Source organism: Corapipo altera, unplaced genomic scaffold (assembly GCF_003945725.1).
Source record: "Corapipo altera isolate COAL_440 unplaced genomic scaffold, ASM394572v1 268, whole genome shotgun sequence".
Taxonomy (NCBI): domain Eukaryota; kingdom Metazoa; phylum Chordata; class Aves; order Passeriformes; family Pipridae; genus Corapipo; species Corapipo altera.
Window position 1 is genome coordinate 9,228,278 of NW_020884901.1, and position 18,798 is coordinate 9,247,075.

At 49.2% G+C, this 18,798-nt stretch overlaps 1 protein-coding gene across 1 annotated transcript in view; it reads right to left on the reverse strand.

Annotated features, from left to right (window-relative positions):
- Nucleotides 1-18,798, reverse strand: part of LOC113950376 (voltage-dependent N-type calcium channel subunit alpha-1B-like) — a 162,088-nt gene that overhangs the window by 22,480 nt on the left and 120,810 nt on the right. Inside the window, exon 7 of the mRNA XM_027650180.1 lies at nt 5,015-5,118. Within this exon, the coding sequence (XP_027505981.1) occupies nt 5,015-5,118 (104 nt within the window). The remainder of the gene's footprint in view (nt 1-5,014; nt 5,119-18,798) is intronic.

An 18,798-nucleotide genomic window follows, 5' to 3' on the forward strand; every position in this document is an offset into this window, starting at 1 on the left:
CAGAGGCAGCCAATCTTTTCCCATGGAAAGGCTGCATTCCCTGTGATTGCTCTATTCCCTTTATTGCTGCCTGGGTCACAAATGATGTGGTAAGAATAAACACGAAAAGATGTTTCAAGAAAAATGTATTATGGATACAAACCCCTGAAGATTTTCACTGCTGCTGAACTGGGCACCTGACAAAATGTAACCTCAGTTTCTGGGAGTGCCCCAGCTTTCTGGAACAGGGATAGCATGGATTGTCATGGTTAAAACATAGAAATAAAGTTAAGGGCAACTTTTTAGTGGGGCCAAGACCTGGTTCATCCTTTGGGGTGGGTGGGTGGATGGTTTGGTAGAGCTTCAGCCAAGTGTCTAATCTCCTAATTTCACCTAATTTGTAATTATTTTTTTTTTATCGTTTCTCTTTTCCTTTTTTCCTTTGTGTGTCTGGGGCTGGGGAGGTGTCAGGCTCAGGCAGTCACTCCAACATGCTTCCCAGCACATGGATGGTTCACAACGAGAAGCAAACGAGCCTTCTGAGTGTTAATAATGTCAAAAGGGAGAGAAATCTCTGCTCCTGCCTCTGCTCTCCTGGCCCTGCACAGCCCTGAGCTCTCACATCAGCTCTGGCACTGAGTGAAAGCTCTCCCAGAGGAAAATAATCTGTATTTTTCTGCTCTATTGGTTCCTGCAGGACTGTTGAGTTTTATCAGCTCACGGAGGAAAGAAGCACCAGAGGAGGAAAACAGAAAGTGAGGGGGAATATAAAGGAGGAACTGAGAGGAAAATCCCTCTCCAGGGACACAAAGCCACTGCTCCACAGCACGTGGGATGCTGTGTCCTGCTGGGAGGCCCCAAATCTCCCCTAAACAACCAACCAGGCAGCTGCTGGATTTTGGGAGCTCAATTGCACCTCACTTGTGCCCTTCTGAGCACTGCAGCGCTCCAGGGAAACCCTCAGTTCCTCCAGGAAAAGAGCCCAGCCTGTATTTGCTTGTGCTGGGCAACCTGGCAAAGGAGATCTGCTCCCAGTTTGCCCAGTCAGAGCCCACCTCTGGCACTGGGCTGAGCAGGCACAGCCCAGCACCCACTGCAGCTTGTGAAAGGACATGGACAGCCCAACACCCTCCTTGTGCCACCAGAAATGAGGTGTTTGCAACAATCCCCCATTTCCTTGGATCATGGGGAAGTCTGGATATTCAGGCTGGATATTCCCCTACCCAGGGAGGGGAGAGGAGCAGAAAGCAGAGCCGTTCTGGGAGGGTGTTAATTATTAACCAAGAACAAGAGCACTGGCAGGGTTTGCTGAGCTCACACGAGGAGGACACGCTGTACAGCACCAGGGTCCCGTGGAAGCTGAATTATGGACTCAACATGTTTTTAATTACAGCTTTAGCCAGGTACTCAGGGTTCTGGCACAGCAACTGCAGCCTGAGACTGGGGGTTATTTTTATGATATGTTTTCACCAACACTTCCCCATCTCCCTGTCACCTCCCTGCTTTTGCTTTGATTACAGGACCACAGAATCATGGAATCATTAAGGCTGGAAAAGAGTTTTAAGAGCACTGAGTTCAACTGTCAACCAGCACCACCCCCATGGTCACCACTGAACCACGGCCTCAAGTGTCACATCCACAGATTTTTTTTCACCCTCCCAGGGGTGCTGACTCCACCACTTCCATGGGCAGCCTGTTCCAAGACTTTCCAACCTTTTCCATGAAAACGTTTTTCCTAATATCTGATCTAAACCTCCCAGGTACAACCTGAGGCCATTTCCTCTCACCCTGCCCTATAATTCCAGAAGAATCAGCAGAGGGGAGAGGTTGTTTGCTCTTTATTTCAAAATGAGTATCATCTCTTCTTTGACATTTTGTGAGCAGATGACACTGGGGATCTCAACCAGGTCCTTCTCCCTCCACTGCTCAAACAAAGAAAGCCAGGAGCTCAGCCCAGTTATTTCAGGTGTCTGTTGGGTGTTGACATGGGCTCACAAATAACCAAAGGCAGAACATTCCTTTCAGATTTATGGCAAAGCTCTCTGCAGCCCAGTGTTAGTAGGAAGCTCGATAACTTCTCCCCATTTCAGATTTAGGCCAGGTTGGACAGGGCTTGGAGCAACCTGGGCTAGTGAAAGGTGTCCTGCCTGTGGCAGGGGGTGGAAGGAGATGAGCTTTAAGGTCCCTTCCAAGCCAAACAGTTCTGGGATTCTGGGATTAATTAAATTGCCATAATCTGTGATGGCAGCTGCACATCTACTACAGAAAGCTGTAGCTTCCTCTTTGCCCATTAAAGAACAAATATACAGGGAAAAACAGCTCAAAAATAACAACAATGGAAAACAGGAGCTGGACTCAATGGTCCCTCTGGGTCCCTTCCAGTTCAGGGTGTTTTATGATTCCAGCAGGGGTTCAGTGCAAGGGGACAGTAATGAAGATCACACAGGAGCTTAGGGAAGTGGGGAGCTGACCTCAGCTTTGCAGTTGTTTCCTGGGGGTGTCACATCCCCTGGTTCTCCCTGCTGTTCCCTCTCTGGAATGTGTGGAGGAGGAGAGCAGAGTATTCCCCCAGGATCCACAGATCATGAAAATAAGAAGCAGCTAAGTTAACTCTGTTCATGGGCTATTTGTAGAATCCCTAACCCCAAATCAACTTGGGTTTATTGCAACAGGAGCGTGGGGCATTGCCAAGAGTCTCTGCTGCTGACACTTCCACTGGGATGTGGATGGTTCCATGGCCTGGAGTGAAACTGTGGAAGTCAACATGCCAATGACCCTTTCTCCCTGCAGAAACCCCTGTAAAGAAAAACCTCCAGCAGAAATTCATCTTTTATGGGGCTGTCTGGAGCTTTTGGCTACAGAACATGGAGCCACAGGACACACATTAACAGGGGATAATTGGTTTGAGAGGGAAAATATACAAGAAAAAAATAGATTAAAAATGAGGATCACTGAAAGATAAAAAGCAAAAGGTGTTATTTATCATGCACTAGAACTGTCTCTACAGTATCAAAGTGGCTGATCTTCTCAGGCACAGGGTGTGACTCTTGGGGATGGTCCCATGCAGGAGGGAGGAGTTGGACTGGGTGATCCTTGGGGATCCCTTCCAACTCAGCACGTTCTGGGATCCTGTCACACAGTGACAACAGTCTCTGTCTTCAGAGGGTCCTTCCATCTTCCTGGTGCCTTTTCATCACCATTTCATTCAGATAGAGAATCACAGCATGGTTTGTGTTGGAAGGGACCTTAAAGCTCATCTCATTCCACCCCCTGCCATGGGCAGGGACACCTCCCACTAGCCCAGGTTGCTCCAAGCCCCATCCAGCCTGGCCTTGGGCACTTCCAGGGATGGGGCAGCCACAGCTTCTCTGGGCAACCTGTGCCAGGGCCTCACCAGGGCCTCACCTCAAAGGGAAGGGGTTTTTGTACCCACTTTCCTTCCCTGCCCAGTAGCTCCAGACCCACCAGGAGCCTGCTGAGCCCTGTGCTCACACCTGAGCTGGGATGTTTATGCCCTTCAGCCTCTCCCCAGGAATTATTCCAGGCAAGGCCATCAAACCACTCTGCCAAAAGCAGAAATTAAAAGCTTTCCTCCATGAAGAAGAAATTCCCCTCATCACCACTAACAAAGGCAGAGCTGGTGCACAGAGCTGCATTTTTAAGAGAAGATTGCTATTTATCTAATATTCATATTTTGCCCTGAGCAACAAGAGGCTTTCAGGAGAGTCAGACACCAAACATGTTTGAATCCAGCAGGAAGGAACAGGAACCTGCAGGCTCCTGGTTTTGTTTTAAATCCCATGGATCATCCCAGTCACCGTGGGCTGACCCCAGTGTGACAGAGGGAAGAGGAGGTACCTAAAGAACTGGTGTGGGTGCTCCCTTTAAATCATAAATCAGACAAGAAACTCTCCTCCTCAAAACAAAAGGATGTTCCATGAATGCCTTTGATCAGTTATTGATCAGGACAATTATTCCTGGATGTAGCAACAGCAAAGAGAGGACACACCCACAGACCTTCAACACAACTGCAGTGCTGCCTCCCTGCTCCTGCCACAGCTTTGAGGACGAAAATAATTACAAAATAACACAATTTTGCATTAATATGTTCTTTGGAAAAGACTTTTCCTTCTCTGGTAGCTTTAAAAAGGAAGAGCAAAGGTGGAGCACTGAAAGGCTTTTACCACACAGCAGCAGCAATTCTTTTTTCTTCTCCTGCTGCCAAGAGCCAGAAAAAAAATCTAGATCTTTATACCTCTGTAGAGTCTCAATCACCTGCTTGATCTGAGAAGAAATGCTGTGCAAAATGAGAGCCTGCAAACCACTGAGATGAGCCGGGTTGTTAATTCCAGATCAAATTTCCCCACATGCTGGGGACGTTCCAGCTCAGCTGCAGACTTGGCAGCTCCATTCCTGCAATGGTCCAAACCCAAAACTCAGATGCAACAACACCAAAACCTTGGCTGACCCCTGGGGTTTGAACATCAGGACACCAGTGGGTCCCCAAAATCCAGACATTGGTTTAAACAGGGAGAGATTTAACAAAACAAAAAACCCACAAAACATCAGCACCAAAATACCAAATGCCCAAAAAACACCTGAGATCTTTTAACTGCCTTTAGCTTGAGCTTCCCCTTCCCCTGTGCTGCAGTTACACCAAGTGCATTATCCACACTTCCATGTCCACTTCCAGCATTATTCTGGCACAGGGGGTTCCTGGTGGGGGTTCAGGGTGACACAGGAGTGTTGGCTGCACAGGCCCAGGTCGGTGGAATTCCAGGGAGTCCACTTAACACTTGGGTCTGGATTCAGAATCATCTCAATTAGTGATTATTCACCAGCTCATCCCCATCCTAAGGCTCTACAGTCTTACAGAAATATCCCACTGCAAGCAGGGTAGGAATAGTGGGAAGAGGGATAATGCACAGTGGGATGTATCACCCAGCTCTCCCAGTTACATCTTCCCACTAAACCCAACACATCTTCCCTTTTCACACCCAGGTGGGGACAAACAAGTCACTGGTGTCCTTCTTACCCTGATAAGACGCCCAGCACCAAGTTGAGCATGAAGAAAGAGCCAATGATGATGAGAGGGATGAAGTAAAGCCAATTCCAGGTATTTCCTGCAGCGTCGTTTGTCTGGAAACAAAGAAAAAGGGAGAGACAAAACCAAATATTAATTCACCTCAGAAACAAAACACCACATGGAACCTGCAGGGCAAAGGGCAGGAAAGAGTCCCCTTGGATTTCCTGGGCTCATCCACTGCTGGTGGTTGGTTCTGGTGTGTTCACCAGCTCAAATGCCAGCAAAGGAACTGAGGAACCAAGTGATTGTCCCACCACCCACAACACGATTTGTCATCAGCTCCCGGGAGAAGATTCATCCGATGCCTCTGGACGTGACCTGGATGAGGAGATAAGTGTCCCCTCAGTCAGTTGGCAGATGACGCCAGGTTGGGTGGGATGGGGATGTGCTGGAGGGCAGGAGGGCTCTGCAGAGGGACCTGGACAGGCTGGATCCATGGCTGAGGCCAGCAGGGTGAGGGTCAACAGGGCCAAGTGCCAGGTCCTGCCCTTGGGTCACAACAACAACGTGGAACATTCCAGGCCGGGGCAGGGTGGTTGGGAAGTTGGAAAAGGCCCTGAGGGTGTTGGTGAGAGCCAGTGAATGTGAGCCCAGGTGTGCCCAGGTGGGCAAGAGCCCAACGCCCCCTGGGCTGTGCCAGCAATAGTGTGGGCATAGGACCAGGGCAGTGCCCATCCCACTGGTGAGGGCACTGCTGGGGCACCTCCAGTCCTGGGTTCAGTTTTGAGTCCCTCAGAACAAGAAAGACATTGAGGGGCTCCTTCCAGGGACGGGAACAGAGCTGGGAAGGGGCTGGAGCAGCAGGAGCAGCTGAGGGAGCTGTGGGGGCTCAGCCTGGAGAAAAGGAGGCTCAGGGGGGATCTTCTGGCTCTGCAACCCCCTGACAGGAGGGGGGAGCAGGGGGGGGTCGGGCTCTGCTCCCCAGTAACAGGCAATAAAACAAGAGCAAATGGCCTAAAGCTGCACCAGGGGAGGTTTAGGTTGGACATCAGGAGGAATTTCTTCCTGGGAATGCTTGTCCAGCCCTGGCCCAGCTGCCCAGGGCAGTGGTGGAGTCACCATCCCTGAAGGGATTTAAAAAATGCCACAGGTAGCTGTGGCCCTTGGGGACAGGGTTTAGTGCTGGGGGATGGTGGGACTCCATGACCTTAAAGGCCTTTTCCACCCTAAGTAATTCCACGGTTCTGTGAGTTCCAGAGCTCCAGGCTGACCCCACGGCAGGACCAAGAGGCATTTTTAGGTGACCTGACTCTGGGCAGGCTTTTCCAGCAGCCTCTTCTCTCCCCACCTCAACCCTTCCCATCCCGTTTCCAGGTGAACTGAGGCGGCCCCGGGAGGGAACCACGGCCCTCCCTTCGGCTGGGCTGCAATTAGGGTCAGGGTGGCACCGTGCCCAGAATGGGCACACACAGACAAGGAGTCTGCAAGAAAACCAGGCGTCTTCCCAGGGATTGCAGCTCCAAACCTGCTCACTCAGCACTTCCCTGTCGCCAAACTCCATCCTCACTCCCTGAGAAAGCACCGGGGAGGAGGGAGGGGAGGGGAGAGGAGGGGAGGGGGTTTTAGGGTGTGACAAAGTTCCCGCATTCATCGACCACCAGGGAGCTCTTCAGGGAACTGCTGAGAAGGAAAATGCCACGTGGGCATTTAGTGAGCGCTCAGGAAAATGCAAATTCCTCTCTTGAGAGTGAAGAATGCGGCAACTGGAGGATCTGGTGTAAAGGAAGGGAATAAAACACAAGCAGAAAGGAAAGGAATGGCCCGAAGAAAGGAAAAGGAAAAGGGAAAAGGGAAGTAAAAACCCAAAAGGGAAAGGAAAAAGGAAAGTAAAGGGGGAAAGGGAAAAAAGGGGGGAAAGGGAAAAAAGGGGGGAAAGGGAAAAAAAGGGAAAAAGGGGATAAAAAGAAAAAAGGGGGAAAGGAAATAAAGGGGGGAAAAAGAGATAAAAAGGAAAGACCCAAAGAAAGGAAAAGGAAAAAGGAAAATAAAAACTCAAAGGAAAAAGTAAAAAGGAAAGTAAAAACCCAAAAGGAAAAAGAAAAAGAAAAGGGAAAAGGGGGGGGGGGAAGAAAAAAAAAAGGGGGAAAAAAAAAAAACACAAAAAAAAAAAAAGGAAAAGTAAAAAGGAAAGTAAAAACCCAAAAGGAAAAAGGAAAGAAAAGGAAAAAGAGTAGGAACACGAAAAAATGGGTGTAGGGAACACAGGGAAAATGGGAGTGGGACCCCAGGGAAAGCTCTGAGCAGCCCGATCTCCCATTATGGTTGTGGAAGCCTTTTGCAGTCCCTGTCTTCCTCTGCCTTTTGAGGTGAGCCCCAGAATATCCTGAATTGGAAGGGACCCCCAAGGATCATCAAGTCCTGCTCTATCCCACCCCAGCAGTGCCAATTCTTCATTCCCTGTTTTGTTTTTCCATTCCTCTCTCTCTGTTTCCAGCTCTTTCCTTTCCCTCTTCTCCTGCCCTGCATCTCCACAGGTGGGTTTGGAGGAAACAAGGACACTCATCCTCATCCTGTTTCCCCAACACAGGAGGGAAGAAAGAGCCAATGATGAGGAGGGGGATGAAGTAAATTCCAGGGATTTCCTGCACAGAGAAAAAGGGGACATGGGGAAGCGTCTGGGACTGCTGTCCTGGGATTACCAGAGCAAAGCCAGGTTTTATATTTGGAGGCTGTTCTTCAGTTCCCATCCTGTCAATGGTTGGAGCAAGTGGAACCCACTCAGTGAGGATTCAATGATCCTGGTGGGTCCCTTCCAGGATATTCCATGGTTCTCTGAGGCCTGGAATTGCTGTCAGCCACACAAGAGGGGTGCAGAGCCAGCCCGAGAGGAGGAGCTGGAGGAAGGAACAGATGGGAGAAGGGAAACCACATAAACATGCACAGGGAGTGCAGCAGGTCCCTCGCTGCCAAAGGATCATTTATCATTTATTTATTTATTCATTTGAGGCCCAAACTTGGCGACAGATCCACAATTCCGTGCTGCCATCAAAGCCCCTAAAAATGAAATGTGCTGAAATACAGCTAATTAACCAGCCTTCTCTGAGCCTCTGCTGGGTTCCCTCGTGTTCAGGGCAGGGCAGGGACTTGCTGTGCTTGCTCTGCCTTGCTTACAAGGATCCAGGACAAGCCAGACCTTGGAGACCGTGACAAACACCAGGTAAAAGTGTCAGCAAAAACTTCTCCTGAGACAGCAGAGCCTTCATGGATGTGAAACATCTTTCCCAATGCTCCCAAAAGTTCTTGAACCCAATCACAGTGTAGAGTACATAGTATATGCTACTGTGAGACGCTTTCATGACTCAAACCTTTGTGGGAGCTTTTGCTTTGACTTTGGAGCTTCCAGTGAGAATTTAAGGGCCGCATTTACAAAAAAAGTGAAGTCACAGACCATCCTACCATGAGGCAGCACCAACCTGAGTGACAAATCCCACAGGATCCAGGCTGGTCCTGCAGGCAGATCCCCAACTGGGCTTCCCTGGCTGTGCAAAGATGTTGCTTTGGGCTCTCAGGAACCCTTTGAGACCCAGAGTTACTCCATTTTATTACCAACAGAGAAACGAACCAACTCCCTGGGCCTCTGAACAGGGAGCCATTCTGCTGCTTTCACCTGCTTTTTCTTTCAGCCGCCTTTAACAGGAGTAGATATTTCCCCAGGTCTCCCAATAAGAAATTCTACCACCACTTTACATTGTCCTTTAATGTGCAAGACAAACAATTAAGGGGCTAAACATAAATGTTTGCAGAGTGGGGATCAATAAAGCAGAGGTATAATTTGACAGATACAGCCAAAGCTGAAACACCACAGACCATTATCTCCTTACTATGTTTTTAATCAAAATGTATGGTACACCTAGAGTTTACTCACTTGAATCTAATCAAAGGCAGAGCCTGACTTATTTGGGGCAATTAAAGGGTAATATTCCTTTAGATAAGTGCTTTTGCATCGAGGGAAGCTCTCAGCTGCCTTCAAGAGATGAACTCTCTTTACCCTCCCTCTGATTTTTCACAACTCACTCCTCACTACTTCTGTTAATTAGAGGCACTATTTATGGTTGATTTATTTCTATTCTTATGTTTAGGTGAGCACAGAAATTACCAAGAATAAAATCCAAACTATCCAAAGCCTGTACAAGGAGCACAGGGCAAGCCCTGCCTCACCCAGCACATTTTCCCTGGGCACTAAATAACCCTTGTTGGGCTCTTCATCAGAGACACACAGACCTTGCACAAGGAGGGTTAAGGGCAGAACACCCAAATTTGCTGAGAAAAGCCATCCCAAGTTCAATCTGTGGAGTCAGTGATGACCTGCTCTGGTCACAAAGTATTCCCACACTCCAATGACATTGAAACCAGTCAATTCTCTGGGATGCTGCACAGTCCCCATCACTGTAATATCCCAAAGTGTCGCTTCTGGAAAGGGCAAAGTGCTTTCACAGATGGAGAATGAGGCTCCCAAGCTTCATATGAACTTCAGAGAGCAGGTTTAAATGGGATATTAGGAAGAAATCCTTCCCTAGGAGGGTGGGGAGGCCCTGGCCCAGGTTGCCCAGAGAAGCTGTGGCTGCCCCATCCCTGGAAGTGTCCAAGGCCAGGTTGGATTTGGGGTTGGAGCAGCCTGGGCTAGTGGAAGGTGTCCCTGCCCAAGGCAGAGGGTGGAACTGGATAAACTTTAAGGTCCCTCCCAATCCAAACCAGTCTGGGATTCTTGAAATCAACTGAAAACAGGAGAGAAAACCAATTTTTTAAAAAAAGTTTTACATCTTTTAAGTCTTATGTAGCCTTTTTCACCCAGAAGCACCATCAAGGTGGTGAGGTGAGGAGGTTTCTGTTGTTGTCTCCAGCTTTACAGATGGGGAAATGGGGTCACAGCCAGGTGAAAAGGGAGCTGCTCCCAAATTCTCCATCAGAGCAGCAAGAGAATTCCCATCTCTCACGTCCTGGCTCGATGTGCTGGTTCACACAAAATATCAGAATCTGTAAAAAAAAAGCCTTTTCTTTTTCTTTCCAGTTCCAGTTTAAACACAGCCTTGGCCCAGAGTCAGCCCAGTGACTTTAGTCCCTGACTGTGAGAGGTCCCAGTCCATTTGCAGAGAGCCCCTGGTGCTCAGCTCTGAGGTGACACAGCAGCCACTGACCTTTGGGAGCCAAATCCAGTTGGCAGAGGCCCATTTCCCATGGATTCCCAGGGGTGGTACCATCCCAGGGAGGGAGGTGACAGAGCCCCAGCCTCGTGTGCTCGTGTGTGGGAAGGGTTCATGACATTGGTGGTCAGTCCAAACTGGGTCCAGTGAGATGGGGCTGGATTGAGGTTCAGGTGCCCACCTGGAGCATCCTTCCCTCTGGGATCAGTGGGATCAGGGTGTTCAGAGCAGGTGCCACTGTGTGTAAAGGGGCTGAGTTACAATGGAAGAGCCCCAACCCAACAATCTGCTTCCACTCCCTGCCCTGGTGCTTGGATCAGGATGCACCCACCATGCTAAGCCTGACCTAAATCCCTAAAAACACCCTTCCAGCCTCTTCCATGGCACTCTGCTTCATTACCCACCCTGCAGCCTGCTGTCTGTGCTCAGTAGGACTGCCCAGCTCACAGCTGGATGCCAAAGGACAACCTGTACCTGTTGGCTTCAAGCACCTGAGGGCTCTGTCCTGCCTTTGCTGCAGTCCCCAGAAGATTGCTGGCACCCCCAGCAGTGCCAGCACAGCCACAGGGGGATTTAGAGCCAGGTTAAAACACCATTTCTTGTAGTTTTATCTGCTTATGAATCCTCTGAGGAAAACTCCCTAGCTGGAGCTTTCCATGTCTGGTCATGGGATGGACAAACCCTCAGGGAACCTTGAGGTCCATGCAAGGTCCAGGTGACAATTTGAGACTGGAGATGTCCTGCTCTGCCCCTGGAGCAGGTTCTAACTTTGCCTCCTGTGCCTTTTTGCTGGTCCCAGGTGGGTTTTGGACACCAGCAAAGATCTCATGGCAGAGGAGAGGTTTTCTGAGGGCCCTTTGGGATGGGGTACCAGTTGTCTTGAGGGCCAGCAGTTGTAGGAAGAGCCTGCAGAGAGCCCAGTGGCCTCTGCACATCAAACCCTGACCTAACTCCTGGCCTTACACCTGCTCAGGCTGAACTCTCTGGGAAGAAGGACTCCAAACTCCCAGCACATTTCCGTTCCAACCATTATTCCTGAGAAAGCTCCTCTCTCCTCCCAGAAGGGCTTTGAGCTGTTCCACTCTTCCCTTCAGCCCACACACACCTGACATCCCAGCCCTTTAGGACTCAAATTTTCCACCTTTTATTTCCAATGACAGGAGTCAGAAAGGCCCAGAGAGCAGCAGAAAGGAGCTAAAATTCTCTGGAGCACACAAATCCAAAGCTGGGCTTTCAGAGGAAAACATCCAAATGCATAAAAAACCATCCCAAATACCAGAAGACTCTTGGTAAAATCCTTGAAACTGGCAGCATTTTAATTTTGCTACAATGCCACTGGCTGTGTATGAGCAGCTTTAACTACCACCACAACATGCAGTAATAATGTTAATTCAGCCAAGTTTCAATAGAAGCAAATCCTTCCCTTTGTTTCTCCCCTTACAGAGCTGGAGAGAATGAAAAAAGCAAAAGTGCTGATGTTTTATGCCTCCATCCAATAAATCAATAGTAAATATGCTAACAGGGCTTCTTGATAAAAAATTAATTCTCTCCCCAGCCCATGTGGATTCACTCAGCTGCTTTATTCATGAGTGTGCCTGCCTGGCACTGGCAAAGCTCTTTCACTGGCAAAAATAACAGGCTGGCCAAGGGACTCTACCTGTTTTTAATGGTTTGGGGCTTTCCTTTGTAGTTTCTCCTCCCCTATCTTTTATTTTTAAACAGCTGTGGACTTGAATAATGAATGTCAACTTGGTGTTGGGAACAATGTCATGCACGTTCAAAATAAGGAAGGTCAGAACTAGGGTGGAGGTGCCCAAGAGGAAGAATTGCCCCAGAAAACATCTGACCAGCCCCCCTCTGAACCCCACAATTATGGCACTGGAGCTGCCTGGAAGATAAAGAAGGTTTAAGTCCAGGTTGGAGTTGTCTGGAAGATAAGGAAGGTTTAAGTCCAGGTTGGATGGAGCTCTGAACGACCTGGTCTAGTGGAAGGTGTCCCTGCCCATCTCAGGGGGTTGAAGCGAGATGATCTTTCAGGTCCCTTTGAACCCAAACCATTCCCTGATTCCATGAAGATGCATTTTACACATTTGAGCCCCTTCTGCAAGGTCACACAGGATGTTAATGGCACAGTGACCAAGCAAAGCTGTAACTTTGCACCCAAACCATCCCATGGCTTACCTGCAGCCCCAAAGCCTTTTGCTGGGCTTAAATTCCTTATCTGGGACAACAGACCAAGGCACTGCCTTGCTGATGGGCACAGGTGACCCAGCAGTGCCAGGGGGCACCCACACCAAGCCAGACCCACTTACCCCAATGTCCTGAAATGTCTAACAAAGATTAAACCTTCCCTGCCTTTCTTCAACACTCACCACAAACCCAGAAGCCACAGAGGTAGGACCAAGAAATTTCACCTCAGTGTGACTCAAGTCAAGATGCTCCGGGGGCAGCTAATTCATCCCAAAATCCAAGATATTCCCTGATTCACTGGTGCCTCGCAGCCTTTAGGTTTCTCTTCTCTGAGCACACAGAGTTTCTCAGTTTCTTTTCTCTGAGACTTGTGTTTTCTGAGAGGGAGGACAAAGCACTGCCAGGTGCCCACACAAGGTGAGCTCAGAGGCTCCTTGGAGTGGGTTGTGCTGTTGGAGGAAGGGTTGCACCTTGAAAAACAGGGTCTGCTGCTAAATTTCAAATTCTTGGCCAGCAGGAGTGTTTCCCATGTCATTCCTTCCCTGGGAAAACTCATGTGGAAGTCAAGTTGCATTGAGAATAAATTCACTGCTCTCCTGATGTGCTTTTCTTGTAGCACAAAGCCAACTAACAGGGCTTCAGGGACTTGCTGTCCTTCATTGAATCACAGAATCAACCAGGTTGGAAAAGACCTCCGAGATCATGGAGTCCAACCTGTGACCCAACCCCACCTTGTCACCCAGACCATGGCACTGATGCCACATCCAGGCTCTGCTCAAACACCTCCAGGGATGGGCACTCCACCCCCTCCCTGGGCAGCCCATTCCAAGGGCTGATCCCTCTCTCTGCAAACAACTTCTGCCCAATGTCCCACCTAAACCTGCCCTGGGGCAGCTCAAGGCTGTGCCCTCTTGTCCTGCTGCTGGTTCCTGGCAGCAGAGCCCGACCCCCCCGGCTCCCCCCTCCTGTCAGGGAGTTGCAGAGAGTGAGAAGGTCTCCCCTGAGCCTCCTCCTCTCCAGGCTGAGCCCCCGGTTCCCTCAGCCTCTCCTCACAGCACTTGTGCTCCACACCCTTCCCCAGCCTCGTTGCCCTTCTCTGGACCTGTTCCAGCCCCTCCATGTCCTTCCTGAGCTGAGGGGCCACAACTGGGCACAGCACTCCAGGGGTGGCCTCCCCAGTGCCCAGCACAGGGGCAGAATCCCCTCCCTGCTCCTGCTACCACACTGTTCCTGATCCAGGCCAGGATCCATTGGCCCTCTTGGCCACCTGGGCACCCCTGGCTCATGTTCAGCTGCTGTCAGTCAGAGCCCTCGGGTCCCTTTCTGTCCCCCCACTCTGTCCCAGCCCGTGGAGCTGCGGGGGGTTGTTGTGGCCACAGTACAGAGCCCGGCACTTGGCCTGCTTGAACCTCATCCCTTTGGATTCAGCCCATGGATCCAGCCTGTCCAGGTGCCTCTGCAGAGCCCTCCTGCCTTCCAGCAGATCAACACACCCCCCAATTCAGTGTCACCTACAAATTTGTTGATGGGACTCAATCCCCTCATCCAGATCATCAATAAAGACATTAAACAGGACTGGGCCCAACACTGAGCCCTGGGGAGACCACAAGTGACTGGCTGGTGAAGAGCCAAAGGTGTCCCTAAATATTCACCTTTCTGTACATTTATAACACATAAATTCCCTTCCCTTTCCTTCCCTTCCTTTCCCTCCCCTTCTCAAACCTTCCTTTCTCTTCCCTTTTCCCTTCCCTTTTCCCGTCCCTTCCCTTCCCTTTATTTGTTACAAATTTTATAACACATTTATAACACACATTTAGAGCTCTGTTTACTCTGGTTGCTCATGGATCATGTGCTGTTCAGACCAAAGCAGAGTTTTGCTGGTCTAGTGAGTAGGTGCAGGATAAACTTTTCCTCCCACTCAGCAGTCGCTGGGGCTGCAGCCCCTCAGTCAGCAGCACAGGGCCAGTCACGTGGAGCCATTCCCAGAACACTCCAACAACCCAGGACTCCATCATTTTCTGACTCTGAACAGAGGGAATTGTGGACCCATGCCCAAAATCATTACATTTAATGACAGTCCTAAGAATAATGCACAGGCTTCCTCATCATCTGAAATGCAGATCTGGATCCTGCCTGATTCTTCTTTCTTCTTTTCCCTCAAAACTTCACCAGCAAAAGCTTGCCAAGGAGCATTCAAAGCAGAAAACTGGTTTAATTAATTAAAATCTCATATTCCATCATATAAAATCCTAACAACAGGCTCTTACCCACCTGCATTCTGCAGCAGAGGGTGGGGATTGAGCAGAGTATTGATCTGTTTAGGTTTGGCCACCTTCTCATTCTGTCTTCTAAAGAAACTATTCCTCCAGCAGTACAGCTTCTCCTCTTAATTGTAAGTTTAATTATAAGCAGAAGTTTTTATAAGTTAATTGTAAGCAGCAAATATCCTTGTAGGTACATCTCCAGCTCACAGAATGAGCTCAGAGCTCAGTCCCACAGACTCTGGAGCACAGCAAAGCCCCCAGGTCCAATAGCCCTTTGTCAAAGGAAACCCCACTCAGAACAAGAGTTCAAAGCTGTTTTATCCCTCGCTATTTTCCTGCTTCAGACAAAACAGAACAAAAACCAGTTGGTCACGAACCTCTTGGTTCCATCTAAAGAGGTTTCACAAGGTTTTCTGAAGACATTTTAAGTGGAAAAGGACTGTCTGTGACAGGAAAGAAAAAAAAGAGATCAGAAAAGAGACTTTTCCTAATCACAAGCCTTGCCAGGTCATTCCAAATTTAAATGAAAACTGCTGTGAAATTCAAAATTTAAGTGTGAAAATATTTACTACAGCGTAAATTCTTTAAGTCTGTAGAAAATAAGGAGACCAGCTCAGAGCTGCTCTGCTCTGTATTCCAAGAGGCTTCACTGGGAGGGAATAACCTGGGAACTGGTTTGTTGTGATGAATTGCTTTCCACACTTATGGGGCAATTTTCCTCCTGCAAGGGATTTGCAGAGCATTTGCTGGATTTTAGAATCCTAGAATAGTTTGGGTTGAAAGGACTTGAAGGATCATCTCCTTCCCAACCCCCTGCCATGGGCAGGGACACCTTCCACTAGCCCAGGTTGCCCCAAGCCCCATCCAGCCTGGCCTTGGACATTCCAGGGGCACACAGAACACGAGAAAGAATAAAAATGTTGCAGAAAAAAAAATATGGATTAAAAATTTCCTATTTGAAAGTCTCTATAGCATCAGGAATTTTATCAGCTGGAGGGAAAACAGCTTGAAGGTTGTCTGAGAGGTGGTGGCTGCCCCATCCCTGGAACATTCCAGGCCAGGTTGGACGGGGCTTGGAGCAACCTGGGAGAGTGGAAGGTGTCCCAGGGTGGAACAAGATGATCTTTAAGATCCCTCCCAACCCAAACCAGTGTGTAGTTCTGTAAAAAGAAGCAGGAGGACTGGAATGTCACCAGTGCTGACCCTGGGGGCAGACAAAGGAGGATGGTGGCACCTTCTGCCCGTGAGCAGCTTCAACCTACACCTTGTTGTGGCACACACCAGGCTGCCCACGGGTGACCTGCCCCCCAGAGACTGTTCTCTCTCTTCTCTGCTGATGCCACAGCACAAACCCAGCCCTGACAATGCTCATCTGTGGAGTTCCCTCAGCCCAGCACCCCCAGAGCTGCCCTGAACCCCCCCACCCACCCCAGCCCACCCACATCATCCCCCTCACAGCCTTTGTCCCTCCCCTGTGCCCAGGGCAGGTGGGCTGCAGATAAAGAGCAAAAACCTTCTCCCAGAGCCCCCCCAGCACCAGCCTCTTCTGTCAGAGCACCAAACCACAGGGATTTGGGGCTGCTGCAGGAACTGCAAAGCAAACAAGGCCTCCCTTTTTGGTTTCCTTAACAAGCCCCTGTCACTGCCTCCCCTCAGCCCCACACACAGCAGGCAGGGCAGGAGCAGCATGGCTTGTTCCTGAAAGCACAGCTGCCTTTTCCTTCCTGGGTGGGAAAGCAATTGTGGGGCTTGTGGAGAGCTGCTTGTACCCTCAGTGCTAGGAGGGAATTCCTTCAGCTGGAGTTCTCACTCCCTGACAAGCCCTGGTGATTGTGCCGCTGTTTGGAGAGTTTCCAGCCCTTTTCAGGGAGCAATTGCTCTGCTGAAGGGGCTCTTTGAAGTTTGTATGATAGATGTCACTCTCCTGCTGTATATCTTAAATGTCTCCTGTTAAACCTGGAGGTGGCCACCCCCCAGTCAGTTTGAATATATCTTCCCCAGGACATCAAATAAAACCCAGAAGATTCAGGGAGGCACTTCAACTCTTTCCACATTTGCTCAAGTGCTTTTCTGAGCAGGGTGATTTGCTCAGCCAGGGCCGAACAAGCTCAGTCCTATTTGCCTTAGAGAGAATGTCCACATGGGCACAGGGTCAGACAGTCTGTGTTTGCAGACAGATGGAGGCCCAGGCATGGTCAGAGACCTCCATCACACCCCTCTTGGCATCTAAATATTTCGAAACCATTTTAGCCTGAGGCACGTTCCCCATTTCCTATTACAATGCCTGTGGATTTCTGCAAAACCTTCCAGCTGAGGAGTTATGCAAAGCCTGCCATGCAGCAACACTGCATCCCTGAAAGACCTGGGAATTCAGCCCTTTGGCAAACAGGCCCTCCAGCCCTCCGAAATCCAGGAGGAGAGCATGAATAATGGATATCAGCCAAGGCAGAGTTTCGACTGGGGTAGGATTGTTGTCCTGACAGCTCATCAGCTCACACAGGATCCATCAGTTGGACAGATCCCTCCAGTCTCCACGTGCTTTTCCCTCACAGGGGCCAACAGAGCAGCTCAGCTGGGCAGGAGGAGCTTGTGCTGCTTGTTCAGTGTCTACAAGGGATTTTCCAGCTGAACTACAAATCTGTTGATGAAAACACCGATGTTACTACTGGATTATAAATATCTGACCAGCTCTCATTAGCAGCAGGTCTGACACTCCAGAGCCTGCTGTGAGGCTTCTCCCTGGGGAAATGGGAGCTGAGAAATCCAGTCCACCAGGACAGTTTGGACACGGAGCTCCAGGGAGGGTTCTGAGACATGGAAAGTTTGGGTATTTTCACAGCACTGGGTTTCTGCCTGACAGCTCCCCGTGGGTGGTAGATGAGGCTGTTTATCCAAGAATTCCTGAAACTTGAGAGGTGCTGAGAATTTGATGCCTGTCACACACAAGTGATAACCCAAATGAATGGACTTTGACCTAAAAAGACTCATTTTTCTACGTAATAACAACCCTCCCTTCCACTTCAGGAAAGTTCGTCTTGTAACAACATAACGGGAAGGAGGAAGCTTCAAACCAGCAGGAAACAGGGGTGGAATCCACACCTCTATAACCACCTGGAAAAAGGTCTACACACCAACAATTCAGGACCTAGTGAGTTACATCAAATCTCTACTTAATAATTATTTCTTTTTGCCAGCTTGAATATAATTGTTTCAATAATTGCTTCAACATAGTGCACTGCCCTATCTTACACCACACTACTAGTAGTTTTAGCTTTTATATTGTGTAGTAAATGATTCTGATTAAGATCTTTTGTCAGATCATTTGTAAGAATAAATGATTCATTTTGTATAAATATTCTCATTTTGCTAATCATTACAACTTGCAGGGCAGAAGTAGTTCAATCACATCTCTATAACTCCTTAAATTTAAACCACTGACACAATCCAAGGCTAAGATTGGATTCAGCCACACCTAAACTCCTGTCTGAGAAGGAGTTTAGGAAGCAAGGGAGTCCTTTTTGCACCTTGTGGCTCAATGACAGGGCTTTTTAAATAAATTTTATCTAAACCTTCCACTCTCACCTACAACACCAACCCTGCACTCAAAGCTGCTCCAGGCTCTCAGTGCCTGCTCCTAAACCTTTCCTGGAGGTGACTGGTGATACTGAAACACAAGAAATCAACATTTAACCCCGCAGCAGAAGCAAGAGATTGAGAATTATCCTTCCTGTGCACATAGAGGATGCTTGGTTCTCATTAACAAATTAAAATCCCCCTGACTCAACAGGGAGTGCCATAAACACTGAACACACCAGGGGATTTTCTCTGCTTTAAGAAGCTGCAGGGAGAGAGAGAAAGCACAATTCCAGCACAGGAGCTCAGCTCCCCTCTCCATCCCAGCAGCAGTGGGTGACACGTGCTGGGCTGGCTCTGTCACACAGCACCTGCTGCCAGGCAGCTCCCCGGGGCACCCAGAGCATTTCCAGGAGCAAATGCACAGTGGCAAGAGGAGCTCGGCACTGCTGAGCATCAGACCCCCAAGGGAAACCTCTCCCTAAATCAGGGTGTGGGGAATGTTACACTGACAGCCTGGCCCAGCTGGGCACAGATGTTGGGGGCTCTTGGCTCTGAGAAGCTG